Source organism: Amblyraja radiata, chromosome 3, assembly GCF_010909765.2.
Source record: "Amblyraja radiata isolate CabotCenter1 chromosome 3, sAmbRad1.1.pri, whole genome shotgun sequence".
Taxonomy (NCBI): Eukaryota; Metazoa; Chordata; class Chondrichthyes; order Rajiformes; family Rajidae; genus Amblyraja; species Amblyraja radiata.
In genome coordinates this window covers 101045531-101060166 of record NC_045958.1, presented here as the reverse complement: position 1 = coordinate 101060166, position 14636 = coordinate 101045531, and the positions used below count along the sequence as shown (strand labels likewise).

Sequence of the window (14636 nt, the reverse complement as noted above, 5' to 3'; positions counted from 1 at the left end):
GGTATGTTAGCTTTCATAGCAAAAGGATTTGAGTATAGGAGCAGGGAGGTTCTACTGCAGTTGTACAGGGTCTTGGTGAGACCACACCTGGAGTATTGCGTACAGTTTTGGTCTCCAAATCTGAGGAAGGACATTATTGCCATAGAGGGAGTGCAGAGAAGGTTCACCAGACTGATTCCTGGGATGTCAGGACTGTCTTATGAAGAAAGACTGGATAGACTTGGTTTATACTCTCTAGAATTTAGGAGATTGAGAGGGGATCTTATAGAAACTTATAAAATTCTTAAGGGTTTGGACAGGCTAGATGCAGGAAGATTGCTCCCGATGTTGGGGAAGTCCAGGACAAGGGGTCACAACTTAAGGATAAGGGGGAAATCCTTTAAAACCGAGATGAGAAGAACTTTTTTCACACAGAGAGTGGTGAATCTCTGGAACTCCCTGCCACAGAGGGTAGTCGAGGCCAGTTCATTGGCTATATTTAAGAGGGAGTTAGATGTGGCCCTTGTGGCTAAGGGGATCAGAGGGTATGGAGAGAAGGCAGGTACGGGATACTGAGTTGGATGATCAGCCATGATCATATTGAATGGCGGTGCAGGCTCGAAGGGCCGAATGGCCTACTCCTGCACCTAATTTCTATGTTTCTATGTTTCTATGTTTCTAAGACGCAGGTAAATTTTCATGCCTTATTTTTGGGTAAAAAATAGCATCTTCATTGCCGGCAAACATACATAGAAACATAGAAAATAGGTGCAGGAGTAGGCCAGCAGCACCAATCAATGGCTGATCATCCAGAATCAGTACCCCGTTCCCGCTTTCCCCCCCGTTAGCCTAAGAGCTAAATTTAACTCTCTCTTGAAAACATCCAGTGAATTGGCCTCCACTGCCTTCTGTGGCAGAGATTTATTAAAGCAATAGCTGAATGTGTTTTAATGCCTGATTATATTGGGCAAGGTGGACTGATCAAGCTGTGTATCCCATGTTTTTTTTTTCCATTGTATTACCTTGTAGATTTGCAGTTCGCTAATGGGAGAGGGTTGCTTCAGTTTAGTTTAGTTTAGTTTAGAGATACAGCATGGAAACAGGCCTTTGGGCCCACCGCTTCTGCACCGACTGGTGATCCCCGCACACTAACACTATCGTACACACACTAGGGGCAATTTCCAATTTTACAAAGCTAATTAACTTACAAACCTGTACATCTTTGGTTATCCCGGAGAAAACCTACGAAGGTCACGGGGGGGGGGGGGGGGGGGAAACGTGCAAACTCCGTAGAGACAGCACCCGTGGTCGGGATCGAACCCAGGTCCCTGGTGCTGTGAGACCGCAACTCTACCGCTGCACCAACGCCCTTTCAATTGAAGAGTATTCCCTTCACTATTTGGATTTATGATGCACCATGTTTTCCTTTATAGTTTTGGGAACTTTCAAATCATCGGATGTAAAAAAATGTTAATGTGGAACTTTGTCTGGCTGAGCCTGCCCATGTTCATAGTTAGGATGAAAATTGAGAAAGATTTGCTCCTTTTTAATCGTAAATGCAACGCATGTATGCTGCAGTCAGCTGCACGAGAGCCACAATAGATAACCTGCTGGACCTGCCTGTGAGTGCTAAGCTGAGCTTTGTGTTGGGTCCGAACACAGCAGTCCCTCTGGACTCACTCTTGCTCTTACTCCGAAACAGTTGCAGACTCATTTGCAATCAGTGGCGTGCAATCTTTGCATTTTCTTACTTGTATTGTGTCCGAATCGTTCTTTCACAAAGCTCTGGGATTTTGCTTCAGATTGGTGGTAATAGATTTTCGTTCTTAACAGTTCCTGGAGCAGAATGGAGGAATCAGCAACAGCACGGTAGCAAGTTCAAAGCCGCCTTGGAACAAGCCGGGAGGACCTCTGAACAATGTGCATAATGCAGGTGGGTGGCCTGTTTCTTGAGCAAAGGAAAAAAAATAACATTCATTACCTTCCTGTGTTAAAGGCGTAACGGTAGAGTTGCTGCCTTACAGCGCTAGAGACCCGGGTACGATCCTGACTACGGGTGCTGCCTGTACGGAGTTTGTATGTTCTCCCCGTGACCTGCGTGGGTTTTCTCCGAGATTTCCTCCTACACTCCAAAGATGTACATGTTTGTAGGTTAATTGGCTTGGTATCAATGTAAACAAAAATTGTCCCTCGTGTGTGTGTGTGTGTGTGGGGATCGCTGGTCTGCGTGGAATCGGTGGGCCGAAGGGCCTGTTTCCGCGCTGTATCTCTAAACTAAACTAAACCGAGCTATATTAATGTGTGTTTTGTAGTAACAAACGCATTCAAGTTGAAGGTGCACTGTGTTGTTACTGATTGGTGATCAGCATCACTCATCTTGTTATTAAAGAGGATTTGACAGGTAAAATCCTGCTGTCAAGAACGTTTAGACTCACGGCTGCAACTTGGTTCTCCAAGTAGATGCAAGCCAGGAAGCTCATGTGGAAATCAGGTCAGAAACAATGATGCCGCTGAAATGGTGCCCTCGTTTCTATTTGATTATTCCGTCTGTGTTCAGTTTTGTGTTGCTCATTAGCGCCCAAATTGACAAATGGAACGGGCTCTGGTTAGTTTCCCGTTCAAACCCGCAAAGTCACGCTGACAACCCATACTCAGTGGACTTATTAATATATCTATTGTTATTACATTTGAGATCTCTGCAGAATCTTCAAAGCCACGACCACAAGGGTTTTCATAGGAGCATAGGGCTGTACAGCTCAGAATTGGACCCTTCGGCCAATTCTGTTCCACATTAACATCTACTCTGCCATGCAATTGTGGCTGATCTATCTTTCCCTCTCAACCCCATTCTCCTGCCTTCTCCCGATAACCTTTGACACCCGCACTAATCAAGAATCTGTCAACCTCCGCTTTAAAAATACACAGTGACTTGGCCTCCACAGCCGTCTGTGGCAAAGAATTCCACACATTCATCACCCTCTGACTAATGAAATTCCTCCATCTCTTTTCGAAAGAAATGTCCTATTTCTCACTTGTATTTACCATGGAGAAAGACATAGATGCCAGGGAATTCAGGGAAGTTAATAGGATGTGATGTTCTCCAAGGCATTGAGGTAGATAAATCCCCAGGGTGTAATCAAGTGTATCTTAGGTCCTGGTGGGAAGCTGGGGACGATAAATGCAAAATTCGAGAGTAATTTGCAACGTCGATCGCCATGGGTGAGGCGCGGAAGACTGGAGGGTCGCTCATGTTGTGCCTCTGTGTAAGAAATCGCAATGTCCTAACCAACCGGAAGAAACTGAGATAAATGCCCCTAGGCAACTACAACCACGCAGAACCAGTTGTGTAGAATGTCTTCTCTTTCAGCCTTAACTAGGGGTGATGAGGGGTGTTCTTGCAGAGGTGTATAAGATCATGAGAGGAATAGATCATGTCAAAGCACAGAGTCTCTTCCCCAGAGTAGGGGAATCGAGCACCAGAGGACATAGGTTTAAGGTGAAGGGGAAAAGATTTAATAGGAATCTGAGGGGTCACTTTTTCACACAAAGGTTGGTGGGTGTATGGAACAAGCTGCCAGAGGAGGTATTTGAGGCTGGGACTATCCCAACCTTTAAGAAACAGTTTGGCAGGTACGTGGATAGGACAGGTGTGGAGGGATATGGACCAAATGTGGGCAGGTGGGACTAGTGTAGCTGAGACAATGTGGCCGGTGTGGGCAAGTTGGGCCGAAGGGCCTGTTTCCACACTGTATCACTCTATGACTACAACTAAACCGCACAATATTTCTTGCGCGCTTCGGTTTTGTCCGTTCCTGGTCGAGTGGGACTTGTTAGTAAGCTGCTGCGAGGAGGAATCCCAACAGAAATATGTGTTAATAATGGGGCCCATTTTGTTGAAAAGTATCCAGCTCTGCAAGAAACTGGGCCGTCAAGTGTAAGCTGCCTGCAGCACCAGAGGAAATGAGGAGGTTGTATTCATACACCACTTTCCAAGTCATTAGGACGTCTCGGTGGTGCACGGGTCAACGGAAATCATTTCATTCCTTCACAATTTCCACAACACCCTTGGGGTGGGAGATTGCAACCTTCAAGTGGTCTGCCCTGTTTCGACGAATGCAATCAACCTGGTGTGCACAATCAAATAAGATCAAATAGAACAAGTTGTCCTACAACTTTCGGCTGTGCACGCCATATGCAAGAAGAAGACTACACCCTTTTCTACTTCGCCAGGATATTTATTAATGTGTGCCGAAGGATACTTACTGTGGTTTATCTGGTGATTACAAGATCAGAATGATCATTTTTAATGAATTGAGGTAGAATTGATCACGTCAACTGGTAGTCTTCACTGAAGTTAGACACGAAGTGCTGGAGTAACTCAGCGGATTGGGCAGCATCTCTGGAGAAAAAGGAGGAGTGATGTTTCAGGCCAGAACCCTTTTTTAGACATTCCAATCTTTCTTCCGACCGAAACGTCACCCATGTCTCCGGAGATGCTGCCTGACCCGCTGAGTTACTCCAGCACTCTGTGTCGATCTTCAGTATGAACCAGCATCTGCAATTCCTTCCCAGACAGTGGTGTTCTTTGATCTGTATTCTTCTTCGGAGATCCAGTACATATGAAAGGCAGACCTGAAATTGCAGAGGGTGTGTCTGATGCAGGGTCTCGATCCACCATCCCTCTTCCTCCATAGATGCTGCCTGACCTGCCGAGTTCCTCCAGCTGCTTATAAGCCTACGGGTACCTTTCCAAACATCCCAAACTGCAAGGAGAGAATCTAATTTATATAATTGAGTCTGTTCCAGCAGTTTTGTTGGATATTCAATAAAGTTCAAATTTGACCCACAATCACACATCACCCACATTTAATGACACCACTCCCTGTAAACCATTTGTTCTATATTTATTCCATATTTAAGCCGCTTGCAAATTAACTATTTCATTCTTTCAACATAGTGGAAATATTGCTCGCCCAATTTATATATAAATATACTTGATTTATTTTATGAAAAGCATCCATATAGCCGTACATACCTGTTCACAAATAATATTGACATCCATATTCTGGTGGAAAGAGCTGGACAGCTTAAAGAGTGACCTTGTTGTGTAAGTGAAGCGAGATCTCAGACCCCATCGACATAGAAGGAAATTACGTTTAATCGTCCATTCCAGTTATTAAGGTGGTTAATTAATTCTTATAACAAATGTAAAGCACTTTGGCCAACGAGAGTTGTTTTTCAAATGTGCTATATAAATAAATATGACTTGACTTAATTGAATATTGGCACAAAATGCTGGAGTAACTCCGCGGGACTGGCAGCATCACGGGAGAAAAGGAATGGGTGACGTTTCCGGTCAAGACCCTTCTTCAAACTTGTCTCTGCCTGAAGAAGGATCTCGACCCAAAACATCACCCATTCCTTCTCTCCAGAAATGCTGCCTGTCCCGCTGAGTTACTCCAGTATTTTGTGTCTATCTTCGGTGTAAAGCAGCACCTGCAGTTCCTTCCCAGACATGGTTAATTGAATATACTGCCTTAAAAAAAACAGGGGAAAAATAATCCCAGGCCTTTTATGCGAATAAAATAAGTTTGGGGAATTTGTGACGAGGGGGAATTAAGTTTAGTTTAGTTTAGAGATACAGCGCAGAAACAGACCCTTCGGCCCACTAAGTCCACACTGACCAGTGATCCCTGCACATTAACACTATCCTACACCCACTAGGGACAATTTACAATTTTACCAAGCCAATTAGCCTACAAACCTATACGTCTTTGGAGTGTGGGAGGAAACCGGAGCACCCGGAGAAAACCCACGCAGGTCACGGGGAGAACATACAAACTTTGTACAGACAAACACCCATAGTCAGGATCGAACCCGGGTCTCTGGCGCTGTAATGATACAATACAATACAACTTTATTTATCCCAGAGGGAAAGTGGTCTGCCACCAATCAAAAGATGCATGTACAAGGCATTAAAAGTATCAATTGCATTAGAATAATAATGAAATGTAAGTGACTATAGTAAGGCAGCAACTCTACCGCTGCGCCACCATGCTGCACTGAGCCTGATTAAGTCCGAATGCTTATGGATTTCTTGTTAACTGTGTTCCTCAGGTGTTGAAAATGACGTGTCACACCAGGGAGGGTTGTTTGACATACTCAAAGGAGGCACGGAGAGGTTCCTGACGAACATCAAGGATACATCCTCAAAGATGATCCAGTCAGTTGCCAAGTAAGTGAAGATGAATACTGAGCAAAACGGGCGCTGGTGTTCAGAGTGTATACGAACATTTATTTCAAGGACGAGAACATAAAAACAGGGATGTCATGCTGAGGCTTTATAAGGCACTGGTCAGATCACATTTGGAGTATTGTGAGCAGTTTTGGGCCCCATATTTGGGGAAGGATGTGCTGATATTGGGAGGAGGTTTACGAGAATGATCGCAGGAATGATGAACGTTTGACGGCACTGGGCCTGTACTCGCTGGAGTTTAAAAGGATGAGGAGGGGACCTCATGGAAACCTTACCGAATCGTGAAAGGCATGGATAGAGTGGATGAGGAGAGGATGTTTCCACTGGTGGTAGAGTCCAGGACCAGAGGCCATAGCCTCAGAATAAAAGTGCGTGCTGAAGGAAGGAGATGAGGAGGAATTTATTTTCTCAGTGGGTGGTGAATCTGTGGAATTCATTGCCACAGACAGCTGTGGAGGCCGTCAGTGGATATTTTTAAGGTGCAAATTGACAAGTATTACAGGTGTCGGGGGTTGTGGGGAGCAGGGCCAGCCTTAAGCCTATTGGACCAATTACTCCCAATTGGGCCCCGCGCCTAAGGGGGCACCGCACTAGAGTAATCTACTCTTGGCTCGTCAAGTACACACAACACATTGCAATATATATGTAACACCACATTGCTGGTTCTACAGAGAACAGCAATTATTATAATTTTTAATGCATTTTTACAAAATCGGTAGTGTTTATTTATACTGTTTACACTGAGGTCACCTCATGATGCAGCTGTACACGTCGGTAGCCAGACTACACTTGGAGAACTGTATGACGTCTGCTCACCCAGTTACAGGAAGTGTGGCATTTATCGGAAAGGGTGCAACTTGGATTCACTAGGATGTTATCAGGGCTTGCGGGCTTGAGTTATATGGAGTGGTTGGATAGACTGCGGCCGTTTACTTCAGAGCGCCGGAGGACGAGTGATAACCTTCCTGATGAGTATAAAATTATGTGTGTCCAGTGAGGTTGTGAGAAGGGTCTTGTGGGTGGACATTGCAACAGCCCACCTGGAGAGGGAGGGCGGGAGAGAGAGAGAGAGGGGGGAGAGAGAGAGAGGGGGGGGGGGCAATGAGGGGGGAGAGGAAGTGTGTGTGTGAGAGAGAGAGAGAGAGAGAGAGAGAGAGGGGAGGGGGACGGGGAGAGGGCAGGGGGAGAGGAGAGAGAGGGAGTGAGAGAGAGAGGGAGATAGAGAGGGAGGGAGAAGGGCAGAGAGAGGGGAGAGATGGGAAGAGAAGGAATGAGAGGGAGATAGAGAGAGTGGAGGGAGAAGGATAGAGGGAGAGAAAGGTAGAGAGGAGAGGGAGGGTGGGAGGGCAAGAGGAAGGGAGAGAGAGAGAAGGAGAGAAGAGAGAGCGAGGGGGAGGGGGAAAAGGAGAGATGGTAAAGGTAGGGGGAGAGAGGGAGGTAGGGAGAGGGCGAGATGGAGATGGAGAGGGAATATAAAAAAAATATGAAGAAACATTAGGGCTGGATGTTGAAAATATCCGTGGACAAGGGTATGATTATGGTGCCAATTCAAAGGGACATACCTCAGGTGTGCAGGCACGACTTCTACAGACACCGCATCTATATGTGGAAAACACCACTCAACTTTCAATATATGTCTGGATTTGGATTTACCAGCTTCTGGAGAGAAACGGACAAATGTAAAATTGTTTATATTTGGTTTAAGCGAGCTCTTGTGGGGAGCTCTCGGGGCATTTGTGGACATTTTTTATCATGTTGAAAAATCTTCATGAGTCTTCCCGCGCTTACCTGCCGTTAGCGAGTCTTCCCGAGTACCTGCCGTTAGCGCTAAGAGATGTCCCCGAGATCCGACGTACCCGCTACGTTTATTCTCCGCGCTTACCACGAGTTTGATTTTTTAAAAACTCAGGAGTGCTCTTGGAATGAACTCGCACCGTGGGACAGGGCTATCAGTCGAAACAGGGCAGACCACGTGAAGGTTGCAATCTCCCACCCCACTCCTGAACCTATTTTCTGTGTCTCTAAAGGGAAGTATGATAACGCGTACTTCCAGTGCAGGGCCGCAGGGACAACAGCTCCATCCAAGGCTCCAGCCCAGGCTATCACACAAACCAACCTCCCATCCATTGACTTCATCTACACCTCACGCTGCCTCGGCAAGGCCAGCAGCATAATCAAGGACCAATCTCACCCCAGACACTCCCTCTTCACTCCTCTCCCATCAGGTTAAAGATATAGAAGTATGAAAATGCACACCTACAGATTCAGGATTTCTTCCCAGCTGTTATCAGGCAACTAAACTCTCTCTGGCAAGAGTTCTCTTGCTGCACCGCCTGTGATTCCTCCAGCTCTCCCACTCCACGAGCATGTTTTAACCCAAACTCGTTACCACAGACCATTGTGGGTTCCACGTTTACTTGATCCTTGTTACTTTTTTTGCATATCTTTCATTCATTTGCCCCATATCTCTCTGTATCACCGTCTATATCTCTCGTTTCTCTTTCCCCTGACTCAGTCTGAAGAAGGGTCTTGACCCGAAACGCCACTTATTCCTTTTCTCCAGAGATGCTGCCTGTCCCGCTGAGTTCCTCTGGCTTTTTATGTCATCCTACCAACAACTCGGACTATCTTTGATCGTACTTTATAAACTTTATAGCACTAATGTTATTCACGTTATTCCCCTTATCATGTATCTGTAGACTGTGGATGGCTCAATTGTAATTGTGTATTGTCTTTCCACTGACAGGTTAACATGCAACAACAGTTTTTTCACTGTACCTCGGTACACGTGGCAATAAACTAAACTCAAACAAGAGCTGTCATATTTTGCCTACTTCATCTTTTTGGGATTATATGGTTATTTGTCTGGGGTTTTGGGGAGAAGGCAGGAGAATGGGGTTAGGAGGGAGAGATAGATCAGTCATGATTGAATGGCAGAGTAGACTTGATGGGCCGAATTCTGCTCCTATTAGTTATGATCTTATGATTTCTATGTAATCTGTGGTCAGTGGTTCGACGCTCTCTTCCACCATTTTTTGGATATTGTAGAGACCACAGATTTTAGAGACCCCCCCAAAAAAATGGAGGAAGAACGACAGAAATATACAAGTTACTTGTACCATATAAACATTTAATCCATTAGTTTAAAATTTAGCCCACAAAAGAAAACAATAATGCCAAGTTACGTTGCACTCTCTTGCCCCGTTTCTTGAACTGCAAGCAGAGATAGATATTAGTAGAAATTACACGAAAATGTGTGTGGGCGCATAAGAAAAGCGAGAGAGATGGCAATAGATTGGAGTTTAGTTTCTCCCACCCCCTCTTTTTCTTTCTGAATATTCTTTCTGCTCTCATCCATTGGTATTAGCAGGAAGCACAGACCTAACAGTAGAGGCATTGTGTTAGTTGTTAGTCAGTCAGCTGGCACAGAATCAAGTCTCCATTTGTTTTCTTAGTTCATTGACAACCCATTTAATGAAGATGCCTTTCGCTAGAATTTTGAGTTTTCAATCAACAATGCAGAAAATAGTTTTGTTTCAAATAAATGCCAATTTGGCTGGGCTGCCAATTATGCCACTTGCATTTCCTTTTTTACTTTGCATGTCTTTGCGTGGGATTTCACAGAGAACGTTTTATTAATAATTTGCGTGCACTTATAATCAGTTTTATTTCCCATTGTGAATGTTGCTGTTTGTCACTGTTAGTATTTTGAGTATTCATTGCTCAATTTCTTTCTTTTTCAACATCTCTCTGCTTCCCATAGCAATCCCAGGTAAATACATTTGGTTCTTCTGTGTGCTGTTAAGGCTTATAACAATCTAGGTTTTGCTCATCTTTTGTCAGTTTGCTGTGGAATTCAGATTAGATAGTTTTGCATGTTGCTTTCTTAAAGGTTGCAACCTTAAACGCTTTAAGTTACATCCAGATTCATGGACAGTTTATTCCCCGCTGTTCTCTGGCAACTGAATCACCCTACCACTACCAGAGAGCAGTGCTGAACTGCTATCTACCTCATTGGTGACCCTCGGACTATCCTTGATTGGACTTTGCTGGCTTTACCTTGCACTAAACGTTATTCCCTTATCATGTATCTATACACTGTGAATGGCTCGATTGTAATCATGTATTTGTCTTTCTGCTGACTGGATAGTACGCAACAAAAAGCTTTTCACTGTACCTCGGTACACATGACAATAAACAAAACTGTAACTGATTCCGTTTTACAGCAGGATGATTGCTATTGAAATGGGAGCTGGGAGGAATTTGTTTAGGCATCTTGGTCAGCGTGGTCAAGTTGGGTCGTAAAGCCTGCTATTTGAGTACCAGATGCCACTTCTCTTGTGGCTGTATAGAGTGCAGTGGAGGAGCACACGCACCTTGTGTTCTGACAGTGATCCAGTTCATTTACATGGGGATTGGCAGTATGCACACTTGGGAAGATCATCTTTCTTTTTAATTATTTAAATGCTCATGACTTCCAAGTGTTTTAGTTTAGTTTAATTTAGACAGCGTGGAAACAGTCCCATGCTGACCTGCCATCCCCGCACACTTATGCTATCCTACACACACTGGGGATAATTTACTCTTTTCCCGAGCCAATTAGCCTACAAACCTGTACGTCTTTGGAGCGTGGGAGGAAACTAAAGCACCCGGAGAAAACCTATGCAGTCACGGGGAGAACGTACAAATTCCGTGCATGCAGTACCCTTGGACAGGATCGAATCCGGGTCTCTGGCGCTGCAAGGCAGCAGCTGCGCCACCATGCCGCCCTTTTAATGCATTGTGCATTTTCTTTCCATTATTTATATCAGTTCTAATACTTAAATATCTTCCCATCCGAGCTATTTAAAAACTTCATTTGCTTCCAGTATTGAGCAGGGATAAAGTCCTGCTCTATCAGTGTCTCCCCGTGGTTAGGATAATGCTGCATGAGGCCTAGTTGTTGCTACAGCCAGGATACTGAGTGCCTTTGCTTTTGGCCAAACACATCTGGATCCAGTGTAGGGGCATTGACTTTAACCAGTGGGCCAGATCCAGTGCCTTCTTGCTCATTGTTTTCATTTAACTTCGGTTAGTCTACGAGGCTGACTTCACAGATGTTGAGACTGGGGAAGGGAGTGCCTCTGTCTGTGGATGTTGGTCACATGTCGATTTACACTTGAAAACACAGATTCAGAGACAGTTTCTTCCCAGCTGTTATCAATCAACTGAACCATCCTACCACAACCAGAGAGCAGTGCTGAACTACTATCCACCTCTTTGGTGAGCCTCGGACTATCCTTGATCGGACTTTGCTGGCTTTACGTTGCACTAAATGTTATTCCCTTATCGTGTATCTATACACTGTAAATGGCTCGATTGCAATCATGTATTTGTTTTGTCTTTCACCTGACTGGATAGCACGCAACAAAAGCTTTTCACTGTACATCGGTACACGTGGCAATAAACTAAACTGAACTAAAGTAAAATCACACGTTTTAGTATTTACAGATACAGCCCTCAGTGACATGATCCAGTCCCTTCCTCAATCTCAACATCAAGTCCCCAATTCACTCTTGTGAGGTGATGTGAAGTAATAAATTGCACAAAGTCATTTAACTCTTTTAGATATATTGATTTCTTGAAAGATTTTTCATTTAAAGTGCAAGGTGTTTAAAAATATAAAAATGCATTGGTGCAATTTTGTTTTTGATCTAATTACTATAATAACTAATTGTATTGATATTAATTGTATTAATATATAGTTTAGTAGAAAATAACCACATAATTCCTGAGTAACTCAGCGGGACAGGCGGCATCTCTGGATAGAAGGAATGGGTGACGTTTCGGGTCGAGACCCTTCTTCAGACTGAATCAGGGGAGAGTGAGACAGAGATAAGGAAATGTCAGATGTGAAAACAGGACAAAGGCGATGTAGATCAAGGAAAATGTAGAATAGATCATTGTTAGTTAGGAGAAGGTGACAACAAAGCATACAGAGATAAAATGTAAATGAGGACAGTCAGACAGGTCGGAGAATTGGTAAGGAGGGAGGGATGGAGAGAGAGGGAAGGCCCCAACCTCGGGTGAACTAAGTGGAGGAGGATTGGACTTTTTGGTGCCTTCCCTCCCAGTGGAAAATTTTGATTCTGCTGTGGGGGGACATTTCATGTTAAACTCTATAGTGTGTTCTATTTTATATGGATGTATGGTAATCTAATTTCTTCTCTGTAAAGCACTTTGGCTTCAACGTGATTTGATTTAAAAGTGCTATGTAAATAAAAATTACTTACTTACTTAAAGATTACTTGAAGTTAGAGAAGTCAATATTCATTTTTTCAAAGTTGAAATAAAATGGAAAGTATTGGGAAATAGAAACATAGAAACATAGAAATTAGGTGCAGGAGTAGGACCATTCGGCCCTTCGAGCCTGCACCGCCATTCAATATGATCATGGCTGATCATCCAACTCAGTATCCCGTACCTGCCTTCTCTCCATACCCTCTGATCCCCTTAGCCACAAGGGCCACATCTAACTCCCTCTTAAATATAGCCAATGAACTGGCCTCGACTACCCTCTGTGGCAGAGAGTTCCAGAGATTCACCACTCTCTGTGTGAAAAAAGTTCTTCTCATCTCGGTTTTAAAGGATTTCCCCCTTATCCTTAAGCTGTGACCCCTTGTCCTGGACTTCCCCAACATCGGGAGCAATCTTCCTGCATCTAGCCTGTCCAACCCCTTAAGAATTTTGTAAGTTTCTATAAGATCCCCTCTCAATCTCCTAAATTCTAGAGAGTATAAACCAAGTCTATCCAGTCTTTCTTCATAAGACAGTCCTGACATCCCAGGAATCAGTCTGGTGAACCTTCTCTGCACTCCCTCTATGGCAATAATGTCCTTCCTCAGATTTGGAGACCAAAACTGTACGCAATACTCCAGGTGTGGTCTCACCAAGACCCTGTACAACTGCAGTAGAACCTCCCTGCTCCTATACACAAATCCTTTTGCTATGAAAGCTAACATACCATTCGCTTTCTTCACTGCCTGCTGCACCTGCATGCCTACTTTCAATGACTGGTGTACCATGACACCCAGGTCTCGCTGCATCTCCCCTTTTCCTAGTCGGCCACCATTTAGATAATAGTCTGCTTTCCTGTTTTTGCCACCAAAATGGATAACCTCACATTTATCCACATTATACTGCATCTGCCAAACATTTGCCCACTCACCCAGCCTATCCAAGTCACCTTGCAGTCTCCTAGCATCCTCCTCACAGCTAACACTGCCCCCCAGCTTAGTGTCATCCGCAAACTTGAAGATATTGCCTTCAATTCCCTCATCCAGATCATTAATATATATTGTAAATAGCTGGGGTCCCAGCACTGAGCCTTGCGGTACCCCACTAGTCACTGCCTGCCATTGTGAAAAGGACCCGTTTACTCCTACTCTTTGCTTCCTGTTTGCCAGCCAGTTCTCTATCCACATCAATACTGAACCCCCAATATTGGGAATTCTCAACAAATCAGGTGCTGTGGATAGAGAATAGTTTATTGTATTTCCTTGTGCTCATTTGCTGTTCATTAGGCATGGAATTGGTATTTTTGACCAGATTGGGAAAATTCCTTGTTGGTGAAATATCACTGTGTTAATCTACGTCACAGTTTACATGGAGGAACTATCTATATTACTAAATCTCTGATCTTGACCGCTTTTGGCCGACTGTGCTGCGATTTCCGAGAGAACGCCACCACCTACGGCCGTTATTTTTGGTCACCTCGCTCAGAGCCCCCCTCCGCCGTATGAGTGCGGAGGATTTTTTCCGTCGATGAAAAATGAGAGATATTAATGTTTTTACAAAATTCCCCATTCTCTCTGCTGCCACCGCTGGAGGCAGGGGGAGGGACAATTAAACCAGGAAGTGTTGTGTCTCACTCATTCTCTGCCAGACCTAGGAAGCGAGAGGGTGTGGCAGAGACTGAGCTGCGAATAACACTGAACGCACGTCTACTCCACGGTGAGTCCCCTCGATACGGCTGTAAAGCGGCTGCAGCCCTTTTTAACATGTTTGTGTTCACAAAATGAATTTTGGTTGTCGGGTGTCTGCAGCCCAATTGTTTGCCTCGCCTTTTTTAACAAGTTTGTGTTCACAAAATGAATTTTGGTTGTCGGGTGTCTGCAGCCCAATTGTTTGCCTCGCCTTTTTTTTTAACAAGTTTGTGTTCACAAAATGAATTTTGGTTGTCGGGATAGTTGGATACCTGCCCAAGCATCCATACGGCCTACAATGTCTATACTAGCCCTCTGGAAACCAGTACCTTCGGCCCGCAACACCCATACTAGCGCAACAGACAGCCCCCACCCACTGGTGAGCAGTATAGGAATTGGTGGAGAGGTGGAATATTGCGTTGGTGACCAGCCCTCCC

At 44.5% G+C, this 14636-nt stretch overlaps 1 protein-coding gene across 4 annotated transcripts in view; it reads left to right on the top strand.

Annotated features, from left to right (window-relative positions):
* The window catches only part of gak (cyclin G associated kinase), a 129732-nt gene that overhangs the window by 50541 nt on the left and 64555 nt on the right, over window positions 1-14636 (top strand). For 2 of the 4 annotated variants that reach the window (XM_033018426.1, XM_033018425.1), the window contains exons 10-12: window positions 1813-1912; window positions 6097-6214; window positions 9999-10007. In XM_033018426.1, coding sequence (XP_032874317.1) covers window positions 1813-1912; window positions 6097-6214; window positions 9999-10007 — 227 coding nt within the window. The remainder of the gene's footprint in view (window positions 1-1812; window positions 1913-6096; window positions 6215-9998; window positions 10008-14636) is intronic. The other 2 variants (XM_033018429.1, XM_033018428.1) reach the window with 1 other exon arrangement.